The 13,705-nt window shown below is 41.4% G+C and overlaps 1 protein-coding gene across 1 annotated transcript; it reads right to left on the reverse strand.

Annotated features, from left to right (window-relative positions):
• Positions 1–432: 432 nt before the first annotated feature.
• Positions 433–1,570, reverse strand: LOC121274552 (late histone H2B.L4-like). The gene has a single exon (XM_041181891.1). It carries the CDS (start codon positions 1,553–1,555, stop codon positions 1,181–1,183), a length of 375 nt encoding a protein of 124 aa, XP_041037825.1. The 5' UTR covers positions 1,556–1,570; the 3' UTR covers positions 433–1,180.
• Positions 1,571–13,705: the final 12,135 nt, after the last annotated feature.

Here is a 13,705-nt window from a genome sequence, read left to right on the forward strand (position 1 = left end):
GTTGTTCATATCACCAATCAGATATCTACTGAACTCACCAATCCGGAGACTCCACGGACTGAGGGCGGAAAAACCGGCGCCAAATTTTGAGATTCCAACTGATTTTTTTTTCAAATTTTAAAAGCCCGCCGAATTTGTAAAAAAAGACAAAAAAGAACGGCTCGAACAGAGTACTAATTGGATAAAAGCAAAATACTGCTGATGCTGGAAATCTGAAACTAAAACAAAAATACCTGGAAAATCTCATCTACGGAGAGGAAGAAAGTTGACGTTCCGAGTACTAATTGGAGATGGTTATTCAGTATTTAGTATTCGAATCTTACATTCACCTCATCTCTCTCTCTTTCCCTGGACTACAGTTGTTTGTATATTTCAGTTTCTGATGTTTATGTGTATCTGAAAACAAGTCGAAAATAACGGCGCAAACTTACGGAATCTATTTTTTATTCGACGTCGAAATTACCGCCGATATATTTATAGAACAAGAAATACATTTCATATAGAAATTCCAGATAAAAGCGAACACGGTCTGACGAAAAATTTTTACGAATGTCCTTCTCTGATGGGACTATTTCACATTTTATCCTAAATTTTAGATTCGCTTTAAGAATCCGGCATCAATTCGAGATAATCTCGATCAGTCATGAAAGCTTCTTAGCAGCCGGCTGGAAGTGCCATTTACATCGTTCTGTAGATAGACGGGAAATTGTAGATATATGTGACAGCCAAAATTGAACATATTTGGAGTAAATTTGCCAGCGTTGAGATTGAAGGTTGCTGCACAACCGGAGCTTATAGGAAATGAACTGATCGATTATTGAGTCCAAACTTGAACAGAACTGGAACCTGAAGCATTTGCGTTCTATTCGCTCTCTCTCCAAAACCAGGGAAAGGGTCGAATATGACGCGTCTTAAAACAAAGCGCAGAGGGTGAGAGGTAAGTCATTAATTTATGGGGCATCATTAACGACCCAACAATTGAACGAGGGTTAAATCTACATTCCCGAGAATCTCTGAGATTGAAACGTGATCAATATAACACTTAGACAATTCGAAATGCTTCATAGCAAAAACATAAATTGGAAGTTAAGAAATCATATAGCTTTTTCGAGGGAAATTGTGGGTGGCTCTTAAAAGAGCCGTTGTGTTGTGAATGTGTCTTTCAGTCAGTTGTGGGGTTTTACTTGGAGCTGGTGTACTTGGTCACCGCCTTTGTCCCTTCCGACACGGCGTGCTTGGCCAGTTCCCCGGGCAGCAGCAGGCGCACGGCGGTCTGGATCTCCCGGGAGCTGATGGTGCTGCGCTTGTTGTAATGGGCCAGGCGGGAAGCCTCACCCGCGATGCGCTCGAAAATATCGCTCACGAACGAGTTCATGATGCTCATGGCCTTGGAGGAGATGCCGGTGTCGGGGTGAACCTGCTTCATCACTTTGTAGATGTAGATGGCGTAACTCTCCTTCCTCGACTTTCGCCGCTTCTTGCCGCCCTTGGCTAGCGGTTTCTTTAAGGCTTTCTTGCCTCCCTTCTTGGGAACTGGTTTCTTTTCATCAACCATAGTCACTTTCAAACACAGAATAAAAGAAATCTCTTCCCAGCGCCGATTAAGTAGACAGTTTGACAGATCTATGCTAATGATGAATGGGGAAACGATGATTCTGATTGGACATTTAAAAAGAACAACAGCCACTTATGTTGTACATTTCTTTGATTGCATATTTAAAGACACCAATAAAATTTCGGCTTCTCCACCAATCATTAGCCCTTTTACTACAATCAGGAAATACATTTTATCAGGATTTTCTCCAGTCCCAGTTTGTGAAGATACACCGGGAATTGTCGTCTGGTTGTAGCCCTTCTCCACAGAGGGACTGAACGGAAAATGCGGGATTCCTCCTGGAACTCTTGTAACGTGTGCGAATTACTCACTGGGATATTGTGTATTGAGTATTTGTGTGTGAGTGGTAGGGGGTTGAGGCTGTGGTATGCCGTGTGAGTGTAGAATTTATTCTGTACCTGTCTTTGGGAGTGTTTAAGACTCATTGTGCGTCTGTCAGTTCAGGATGCATGTGAGTGAGCGGGGGATCCATTCTCAATTTGGGAATATATGTTATTTTGGATGAACTGCGTATCTGTCACCTGCGGCCTCAATATGTGAGTGCAGGATTTATTCTGTACCTCTCAGCTTATTGAACTACAAATGATTCACACCGTGTTTCTCAGTCTCTGACACTGTAGATCAGTGTGGCATTGATTGTATATCTTTCAGCCTGTGCTACTATCCGAGTGTGCACTTCTCATTCACTCTCAGAGGCTGGGACTGTGTTTGAGTGTGAGATTAATGCTGGACATGCCAACATCTGATCCACAATGTGAGTGTGGAATTCAGTCTGTATCTGTCGGTTTCTGGAATTGAATGGGAATGTGAGTCATTGTCAATATCTGGGAATCTTTTGAACATATTCTGCATCTTCAGTGCTGAATGTGAGATTACTTCAGTCAGTGATACTGTATGCGACTGTGGGATTAATTCTGTCAGTGATACTGTCTGTGAGAGTAGGATTAATTCAGTCATTCGGTGGTGCTGTCTGTGAGAGTGGGATTAATTCTGTCATTCGGTGGTGTTGTATGTGCGAGTGTGATTAATTCAGTCATTCGGTGGTGCTGTATGTGAGAGTGGGATTAATTCAGTCATTCGGTGGTGCTGTATGTGAGAGTGGGATTAATTCTTTCAGTCGGTGGTACTAAAATAGATCTGAACATACGAACCAGGAGCAGGAGTAGGCCCCTCAGCAGCTCGAGCCTGTTCAGCCATTAAGTAAGATCATGGCCAAGGGATAGGCAGTGGCAGATATTTAAAGGGATATTTCAGAATGCACAAAATACATGCATTCCAATCAGAACCAACAATTCCAAAGGGAAGGCCTACCATCCGTGATTACTAAGAAAGATGAAGACGGTATCAAACTTAAAGTAAAATCAAAGATGGGTGGCAGGTCAGAAGATTGTAAAGACTATTAGGAGTAGCAAAGATGACAAATATATTAAGGGAAAAAATGGAGTATGAGAGAAAGCTAGCTAGTAATATAAAGATGGATAGGAAGAGTTTATGTCGATGTTTAAATAAGAAATGAGTTAGTCCTATAGAAAGAGCATTTCGGGAATTGAAAATGCAAAATAGGGAGATGGCAGATGAACTAAACAGGTATCTTGCTTCAGTCTTCACCATAGACAACACAAGTAATACCCTGGAAAAAGCTGTAAATCAGGAAATGGAAGGGAGGGAGGAACTCGTGGAAAATTACAATCACCAGGGAAGTGGTATTGAGAAAATTGTTGGAGCATCGGTCTGTGAAATCCCCAGGTCTGGATGGATTTCACCCCAAATTCTTGAAAGAAGTGGCAAGTGAGATTGTTGGTGCATTTGTTTTAATGTTCAAAATTCCCCAAATATGGGGAAGGTTCAATTAGATTGGAAAATAGCAAACATAACTCTTTCATTCAAAAAGGGAGGGAGACAGAAATTAGAAAGCTAAAGGCCAGTTCGCCGAACATCTGTCATAGGGAAAATGTTACAAGCTATTATTAAATATAGCAGGGCACTTAGAAAAATTCAAGGCAATCTGGCAGAGCCAACATGGCTTTGTGAAAGGAAAATCATATTTAACCAATTTATTGGCGTTCTTTGATGGAGTCACATGTGCTGTGGATAAAGGGGAACCGGTGGATGCACTGTACTTAGATTTCCAGAAGGCATTTGATAAAGCTCCACATCAAAGGTAATTGTGGAAAATAAAAAGATCACAGTGTAGGGGCTAACATATTGGCATGGATGGAAGATTGGTGAGCTAATAGGAAGCAGAGAGCTGACACAAATGGGTCCTTTTTGCTTGGCAGGATATGGTGAGTGGAGTGCCAGAGGGATCAGTGTCATAGAGTTAACTAGCACAGAAACAGGCTCTTCAGCCCATCGTGTCCATGCCAGCCATCAAATCATTGCTGGGCCCTCAACATTTTACAATGTATATAAATGACTCAATGAAGGGACTGAAGGAATGGTTATTAAATTTGATGATGGCACAATGATAGGTAGAAAGTAAATTGTGAAGAGGACTTAAAGAGGCTACAAAGGGACATAGAAAGTTTGAGTGGGCAAAGCTCTGGCAAATGGAGTATAATGTGGGGAAATGTGAAATTGTTCATTTTGGCAGGAAGAATAAAAACGAAGCTCCTTATCTAAATGGTGAGATATTGCAGAGCTCTGTGATTCAGAGGGATTTGGATGTGCTAGAGCATGAATCACAAAAGGTTAGAATGTATGTACAGTAGGTAATTAGGAGAACTAACAGAATGTTAGCATTTATTGTGAGGGGAATTGATTTAAAAAAGAGGGAGGTTCTGCATCAGTTATACAGGGCACTGGTGAGACCACATCTGGAGCCCTGTGTACAGTATTGGTCTCTTTATTTAAAGGAAACATTTCAATGTGTTCGAAGCAGTTCAGGAAGATTTATTAAACTAATACCAGGAATGGGCAGGTTGTCTTATGAAGAACAATTGGACGGGTTATCCTATCTTTGTGACTGGAATTTAGAATATTAAGAGGTGATTAGATTGAAACCTTCAAGATCCTGAAGAGTTTTAACAGGATGGATGTGGAGATGATGTTTCCTCTTTTGGGTGAAGCTAGAACTAGGGGGTCATTGTTTAAAAATAATGGGTCACTCATTTAAGACATTGATGAGGAGAAATTATTTCTCTGAGCGCAGTAAGTCTTGGAACTCTCTTCCTCAAAAGGCAGTGGATGCAGAGTCTTTGAATATTTTAACCGTAGAGCTGCATGGATTGTCAATTAGTAAGGGGGTGAAAGGCTATCGGGGGCAGACAGGAATGTGAGGGTGATGTTCAGCTTAGCTAGCTCTGCTTTCATGCCCTCATTTAAGTTAAAAATACTTGTCATGGATGCACTTATTTCTCCATCCAAAATGAGTGTAAAATTCAATCATGTTATGAACGATGTTACCTAGAGGTACCTTCACTATGAGGCTCTCAATTAATCATGTCTCATTGCTCAATACCAGGTCTCGAATACCCTGCTCTCTGGTTGGCTCCAGAATGTGCTGTTTTAAGAAAGTATCCCAAAAAAACTTGATGAACTCCTCATCTATGTTACGTTTGTCCATATGATTTTCCCAGTCGATATGCAGATTGAAATCTCCCATGATTATTGCTGTACCTGTCTAACAAGCTCCCATGATCTCTTCTTTTATACTCTGTTCTACCGTGCAGTTAAATAGGCACCTGTCCCACAAGTGATTTGTTGCCTTTGTCATTTCACGTCTCAACCCAAACCTGAATCATCCTGGATTTCTGAATTTAGGTCATCCCTCTCTAATGTGCTAATACCATCATTAATTAACAGAGCCACCCCTACACCTTTTCCTGACATATTTCATTCCTGAATATCACATACCCTTCAATATTCAGGTCGCAAACTATGTTATCCTGTAGCCATGCCTCTCTGATGGCTATCAGATCATTCTTATTTATTTATATTATCAGTTAATTTGTTATGTTTCAAATGCTACATGTGTTTACATACAGAGCCTTTAGTTTTGTCCTTTTATTATGTTTCTCTAGATACATGGCTTATCCGCTGATTTACTCTTAGATTTATGCTATTTGTCCCTTCCTGTCATGGTCTGTTTATCACTTCCCATATTAATACCTTTCTTTCTTGCCTTGTGTCTACTCTTTGAAAATGTGATCCTTTCCACTATACAGTTTAAAACCCTCTCTACTTCCCTAGTTATGCAGCTTGTGAGGACACCAGCCCCAGCACAGTTCAGGTGTAGACCACAACGGTACAGAAAAATCTGAAAGAACACCCTAAACTGGTGCCAGTGGCCCATAAACTGGAACCCACTTCTCCCACACCAGTCCTTGAGCCTTGCATTCATTTCTCTAATCTTATTTGTCCTATGTCAGTTTGAACATGGCTCAGGTAATAATCCTTTGAGGTTCTGCTTCTTAATTTTGTGCCTAGCTCCTCATACTGACTATGCAGAGCCTCCTTCCTCATCCTGCCCATGTTGTTGATACCTATATGAACCATGATCACTGGATCCTCCGCCTCCCACTGCAAATTGCTTTCCAGCCCTGAGCAGATGACCCAAACCCTGGCACCAGGCAGGCAACAGAGCCGTCTGGACTCTTGCTCTTTGCTACAGAGAACAGTGCCATTCCCATTCAATATACTGCCCCATACTACCACTACATTCCTTTTTGTTCCTCCAACTTAAATGGCTTCCTGTACCACGGTGCCATGGTCAGTTTGCTCATCTACCCTGCAGCCACTGCCCTCATCCAAACAAGCTGGGAGAACATCAAACCTATTGGACCATTGCAGAGGCTCACAATCCTGCCCTCTGGGTCCCATTACCTGCCTCATTCACAGTCACACCCTCCTGTCCCTGACCAAATCAGAAGAACCTACTCTAAGATGTGTGACTGCCTCCTGGTATAAAGCATCAAGGAAACTTCCCCTCTCACTGATGTGTCACAGAGTCTGCAGCTCAATGAATCTGAGCTGAATTTCCTCCAGCTGCTACCATTTACTGTAGACATTTGCTCTGGATCACAATGTTATCCAGGAGTTCTCACATGCTGCAGTCTGGACACATCACCTATCATGCCATCCTTAATGTGTTTTAAATAATTACTTAATTATGTTATTCAGTTATTTATGTTACATTCTTATATATTTTATTTTCTATACCACAAATTTGTGTACTATTTTCAACGTTAAGGATAGAATCGACCTTATACACGTACCGGATATTCATCAAACAGCTAGCTCCTTTCCCTGTAGTAGAGCAAGGACCAATTCCTGTGGGGTGAGAAGGATAGAAGAAGGAAACATTTACCTGCTTTCCTCCCCCACCCTTCACTGAGATCCAATCTCACCAAACTCCAAGTCTTCACTCAGTTAGCTCAGCTGCACTCAGTCAACCTTGGCTGCACTAAAGAACCCTGAATTTATAGTAAGCTGAACTGGGGCAACAGTAACCAGATTGAAAACAAAAACAAAAATACCTGGAAAAACTCATCAGGTTTGATAGCATCTGCAGAGAGGAACACAGTTAACGTTTATCAGATTGAACCAGTTAGCTAATTAACTACTCAACTCTGACAGCTGAGACTGAGCTTGCCCTGTCCAAACGGAAAGAAAGAATTTAGCCTCTTTACACAGTACTTTCCAGTTGCTGCTAATTACAGACTAGCTTAGATTTTAAGAGCAAAATTTAAGAACAAAATTAACACTTACCTCTCCCCCCTCACCAAACTCAAGTCTTTAGCCAGCTAGATCAGCTGCACTCTGTTTGGTACTATAAGTATGAGTGGGATTAATTTTGTCAATCTGTGGTACGGCATGTGAGAGTGGGATTAATTCTGTCCAGCGGTGGTGCTGTATGTGAAAGCAGGATTCATTCTGTCAGTCTTTGATACCACATGTGAATGTGGGGTTAATTCTGTCTGCTGTGGTACTGTATGTGAGAGTGGAATTCATTCTGTAAATCGGTAGCATGTTTGTGAGAGCGGGATTAATTCTACCAGGTGGCGATACTGTATGTGAGAATAAGATTGATTTTGTCTCTGTCAGGCTCCTGGACTCTGTCTGAGTGTTAGATACATTCTGTAACTCTCAATTCCTGATGCTGTGCACGATTGTGGGATTCATTTGTCTCTATCAAACCTTAGTTCTGAACGTGTGTTCATGAATGTTTTGTGTGTGTGTAAGTTTGTGGCACCGTGTGAATTTCAGATTCTTTCTCCATCTCTACATCTCTGGGACTGTTTGAGGTTCATTCTGTACCAATCAGTCAGTTCCACTGTGTGAGACATGGGATTCATTCTGCAGTTGTCTATCTCTGGCACTGTCGGTGAGTGTGTGATTTATTCTGTTTCTGTGTATGTCTGGTGCTGTGAGTGCCTTGGACTTCATTCTGTATGTGTTAGTGCTTGGAAACGTGTTGGATTTGTTGGGTACTTCACAGTGTCCAGTTCTTTGTGGATGTGGAGTTTATTCTGTTGCTCTCAATCTTTGATGTTGCTTGTGACTCTGGGATTAATTGTGTATCTATATTCAATAGTTATCTCAGACATGGTATTGGAAATGAGTTAACATCTTAAACCTTTTAGGAAGTAAAACTACCATCCCAATCCTTACCCAGCCTGGTTTACATGTGATCTCAGAACAAACCTCAGTTATCAGCTTATCCCTGAACTGCCATCTACAATGTCCAAGCAAACCATTCAGTTCTATTCAAGAAGGCCGCTCACCAATACTTTCTCCAGGGCAATTAGGAATGGGACCACATCCGGTGATTTAATAGAAGAAATCTCACATCTCTGACAGCCAACAGTCTGAAAATTTCACCACTCCAGCTTTAAATTCAAATATTCATGATCCATTCCTTCTTTTCAACAATACAACAAAAGATTGTCAGTCTTATCAAGCGGCATTGATACATATAAATGTTTAAATGTGTCAGACTTATCAACTGAACTTTAAACCTGTAATTATCTGACCTCATGATGTGAATGATGAGTCTCACTAATGAATAGTGTAAAATGGATGTCTGGATGCAAATTAAATTCAATGGTTGGAAATGTGTGTGTGTGTCATTTACATCCTGGACAGATCAGGCTTCTCATTGGAAGTGTGAACTTGGAAAATGATGTTTTAAACCAAGCAAACAACAGCAGGAAACATATTAAACTGGAACCAAACTAGTTAATTAGTCATTTCAGAAGAGTAATCAAATAAAAACAGGTATACTTCAGTAGGAGGATTGGAATAGGGAACAGACAGAGCTGAAGGAAACCATATCTGCTATCAAAGAATGTAAAGGATAATAGAGAAGAGAATAGGATCTGACTGTAGTGGGGTGGATCCCATGATAAAACTGAGGATTTATAAAGCTGCCTTGTAACAGTTTTGCAGACTGAAACTGATGCCAAGTTATCTCTATTGTGGTTGAAACCCCCATTAGTAGTCAGCATTGGCTGAGACAATTAACCCTGGGAAGCATTAAGTTTCAGTGGAAATGATTGATGTCTGTGAAGGCAGCCAGTCCTGTACAACGTGGATAGATTATTTGAGTGGGATAGGCAGGAGATGTATGTTTTCAAGAAGGAGTTAGATATAGCTCTTGGGCTGAAGGGGATGAAAGGATATGGGGAGAAAACGGGAGCAGGCTATTGAGCTAGATGATCAGCCATGATCATGATGAATGGTGGAGCAGGCTCAATGGGCCGAATGGTCTACTCCTGCTTCTATTTTCTATGTTTCTAGGAGGGACATAGAAAAAAAAGGGAAATGAACAAAAAAAAGAGCTAAAATAAGTCAAAGGAGGAAGAAGTTTTACTGCATGAGAAAAGGGGTGCTGATTGGTTGGCAAGTTGATTCCAATTGTTCAAGGTGTTGCCATGAAGAATTCACCAAGCAACTGTTGCCCTGCATGTTGTTGTTTAATTCAAGGTAGGTACAATGGACATGTTCCTTTTGCCTGCTGATAACAGGGCCCTGTACATGGATATATGTAGCCTCTAGCATGTGTAAGTGAGCCATATTGTGAAGAATAAGGAACTTAGTTGATGAAGCAGTGGCCATTTTCCTCAGAGGAGTGAAGGTTGGGAGGAGAGGATAGAGATTTTCAAAATTTATGATGAGTCTGGACACACCAGATTGAGAAAAACTGTTCCAACAATTGGATGGGACAAAGACCAGAGAGCACAGATTTAAGGTAATTGACAAAAGCAATGGATACTTTTTGGAGAAACTTTTTCATGCAGCGAGTGGTTAAAATCTCACATGTGGGTCCTGACACTGCTAGAGGCAGATACAATCAAGGCAGTCAGGAGAGAATTGGATTATCACCTGAAAAGGAAGAATGTGCAGAGTTGTGGGCAGAAGGTGGGGAATGACACTAGATGTATCACTCATTTGAAGGCCTGATGTAGACTCAAAGGGCTGAACCTCATTGTGTTCTGTGACAGTAATACTGTGTGTGTGCGCATGTGCATGCAAGTTTAGGTGCGCTTGATTATCCTTCTGTCAAACTCTGGTGCTGCATGTGAATGTGGAATTTATGTTTCCGTCAGGAGTGCTACTGGGTCTGAACGTGGGATTATCTAGATTCTGTTAAGACAGATCAGTCGTCCTGTATGCAAATCTGAAAATCAGACTGTAAGTAGCATTCTTTAATAGTGTCTGTGTGTGTCATTCCATGTGTATTTGTGATAATTTCTGACTTTCGTTGGTATCAAATGTGTGTGTCAGATTGATTAGTGTCATTGGGGCTCAGGTATTGTGGGTGAGTGTAGTAACAGTCTGCATCTGTCAGTGTCTGGTAATGGACATCTGATCAATAATGATTCTGAATCTGTCAGTCTCTGCTACTCTGTGATAGTGTGGGATTCATTACATCGCCTTCAGTCTTTTGGATTGTTTACCAGTTTACCAGCTTCATTCCAAGTTGAAATTTCAATACAGGAATAGGCCATTGATATTCTTGACTTAATGGAATAATTGCAAGTTTGTCCTTATGTGAAATCCCGTTCTATGTATTTTTTTTATGTGAAACTCCATTGTTATGCCAGTGTAATGCAGTTTATACTAATCAAATTAACACTGTGTCATTCAGTCTTTTTCTGACTGAGAATTTCAAACTTGGCTGTTGAGCTCAGTTTGCAGTGATAGAATTAATACAACATCTATCAGTCTGACACTGGGTTTTTTGGATTGCTCTGTGATTTGTATCTCAATCTGTACTAATCATTTTGATATAGTATCCCTTAGTTTAATAATTTGGGTGAGTTTCAAACTAGAATCTGAGTTTGTATCTCTCAGTTTTATCTGGTAATAATGTAATTGCAGCTAAGACTGATTCTCTGATCAGTGCTGCCACCATCACCTCCACTTTTTCCTTCTCGATCTTTTCCTGAAAACCATATTTGTAAATATTCAGCACCCAGTCCTCCCTCTTTTTAAACCACGTTTCCTTCATTGCCACTATATCATATTCCCACATTGCTGTTTGTCCTTCAAGCTCATCAACCTCATTTATCACACTGTTTTTACATACATGCATTGTAAACTGGTCTTTGCATTCCTCATAGGGATTCTTAATCTGCCCCTATCGAATATGGCATTGCTTCCTTCTCCAGTATTATCCATCACTCACCCTCCTCTCTGTCCTTATTACTTTCTGGTTCTGCTGTTAATTGATGACCGATCCCCTGCCAATTTGGATTAAATCTTCACCAACCAGCCTAGTGAACCATCAACTAAAATTGGACTCGGTGACTGTGATTACAGAGTACAATGGATCAGAACTCCACCAAGTTAACCTCTTGGCCACCTCTGCTCCCTGTGAGTGACACTGTACTTACTGTGTGTGAGGAGCTGACTGCACTTCCCCTTGTGTTGTCGAATCACGACATTTATTCTGCTGCTTTCAAGTATTTGCCTATCGGAAGAAAAAGTGTTTATTATAATTTAAGAAGAGGTGAGGTCGAAGATACAAAGAAACCAAAACAATTATTAAATTAATAATCATTCCGAAGAACGGCAAAGTCAGAGGTTCAAGAAGGCAGCTCACCACCACCTTCCCAAGGGCAACTCGGGATGGGCAATAAATGCTGGTGCAGCCAGTGAAGCCCACATCCCGTGAATGAATAACAAAAAGATAAGACAAACAGAGTCAATGTCTGAATCCACTGCAGTCCTGCAGCACTCAGCTGCTAAAGACCAGGGACTTTGTTCCTGTTACAACAATTTCCTGCCATCCAGAAACAATCCACTGTTCCAGGAGTGGGAATGAGTGACGGAACAGGGAATTAATTGTGTCGGTCAGATTTCTAATTGCGGCTCCCATGGACTAACTATTCAAGTGAAAGCAAAAAGCCGCTGTGTAAAATGTGTCTCTGCATTAGCGGCTGTTTCAAACCATCTTCTTCCACTCACAGGCAGTGCTGGGGAGGGCTGCGCGCATGCGCAGAATGCTGCACAAGTTCCGGAAACTCAAACATTGAACATGTCCGGCACAGAACAAGGACATTCGGCCCATCGTGTCTGCACCAGCCCCAAAATAGTTTGATCCAGCCTCACGCCACTTTCCAGCTCTTGCTCCGTGAGTCCTGTAGGTTCCAGCAGCTTAGTGCAGATCCGAGTGTTTGTTAAAGGCAGTGATGCGCTGCCCTCCCCCAGCTCTGCCTGGGACTGGAAGAAAATGGTTTCAAACAGCCGCAAATGGAGAGACCCCGCTCCCAGGGGCAGGGAACAAACAGCAGCCTCGTGGGAGGAGGGAGACAGAATGGCAAGAAGCTGTTATTGAAAATCATTGCTGTTTTCTCTCCACAAAGCAACAATGAACATTTCTGAAAAAAAAACAAAATACTGCGGATGCTGGAAATCTAGAATAAAAACAAAGATACCTGGAAAAACTCAGCTGGTCTGACAAGAATCTGCGGAGAGGGATACAGTTGACGTTTCTAGTCCGTATGACCCTTCATCAGAACTAAAAAAATATAGAAATGAGATGAAATATAAGCTGGTTGAGGGGGTTGGGACAAGTAGAGCTCGATAGCGGGCCAGTGATAGGTGGAGGCCAAGAAGAGATTGCCAAAGATGTCATAGACAAGAGGACAAAGGGGTGTTGACGGTAGTGATATTATCTAAAATATGTGCTAACGGAGATGTTATGGGGAAATAAAGGGATACAGTAATTATTAGGAGGAATAAAGGGATACAGTAAGAGTTTATTGAAAGGGAATTAATTAGTTAAAATCTCTAAGCACATTGGCAGTTAAAGGTTATCAGATGAAACGTGCACAGCATTAAGGGCCTGCAAACAGCAGAAAGGCCTTGGATAAAAGCAAAAAACTGCAGGTGCTGGAAATCCAAAACAAAAATAAAAATACCTGGAAAAACTCAGCAGGTCTGACAGCATCTGCGGAGAGGAACACAGTTAATGTTTCAAGTCCATACGACTCTTGAACAGAACTAAGGAAAAATAGACAAGAGGTGAATGAGAAACTGGTTGGGGGGGGGGAGGGGGGAACAAGTAGAGCTGGATAGAGGGCCAGTGATAGGTGGAGATAGCCAAAAGATGTCATAGACAAAAGGACAAAGAGGTGTTGAAGGTGCTGATATTATCTAAGGAATGTGCTAATAGGTGACATTAAGGGTAGAAAGCAGGATGAGCAAGGTACAGACAGCCCTAGTGGGGTGGGGTGGGAGGAAGGGATCAAAATAGGCTAAAAGGTAGAGATAAAACAATGAATGGAATTACATTTAAAAATAATGGAAATAGGTGGGAAAAGAAAAATCTATATAAATTATTGGAAAAAAGGGGGATCAGAAAGGGGGTGGGGAGGGAGGAGAGAGTTCATGATCTAAAATTGTTGAACTCAATATTCAGTCCGGAAGGCTGTAAACTGCCTAGTTGGAAGATGAGGTGCTTTCCTTCAGTTTGTGTTGAGCTTCACTGGAACATTGCAGCAGGCCAAGGACGGACATGTGGGTATGAGAACAGGGTGGAGTGTTGAAATGCCATTGAAATATCGTATAACCACAGCTGCAAACGCAGATTCCAGTTTGAAACTCACCTGGACAATTAACCTCAAGGTACAATAACAATTT

The sequence above is a fragment of the Carcharodon carcharias genome, assembly GCF_017639515.1.
Source record: "Carcharodon carcharias isolate sCarCar2 chromosome 37 unlocalized genomic scaffold, sCarCar2.pri SUPER_37_unloc_1, whole genome shotgun sequence".
Classification (NCBI taxonomy): Eukaryota; Metazoa; Chordata; class Chondrichthyes; order Lamniformes; family Lamnidae; genus Carcharodon; species Carcharodon carcharias.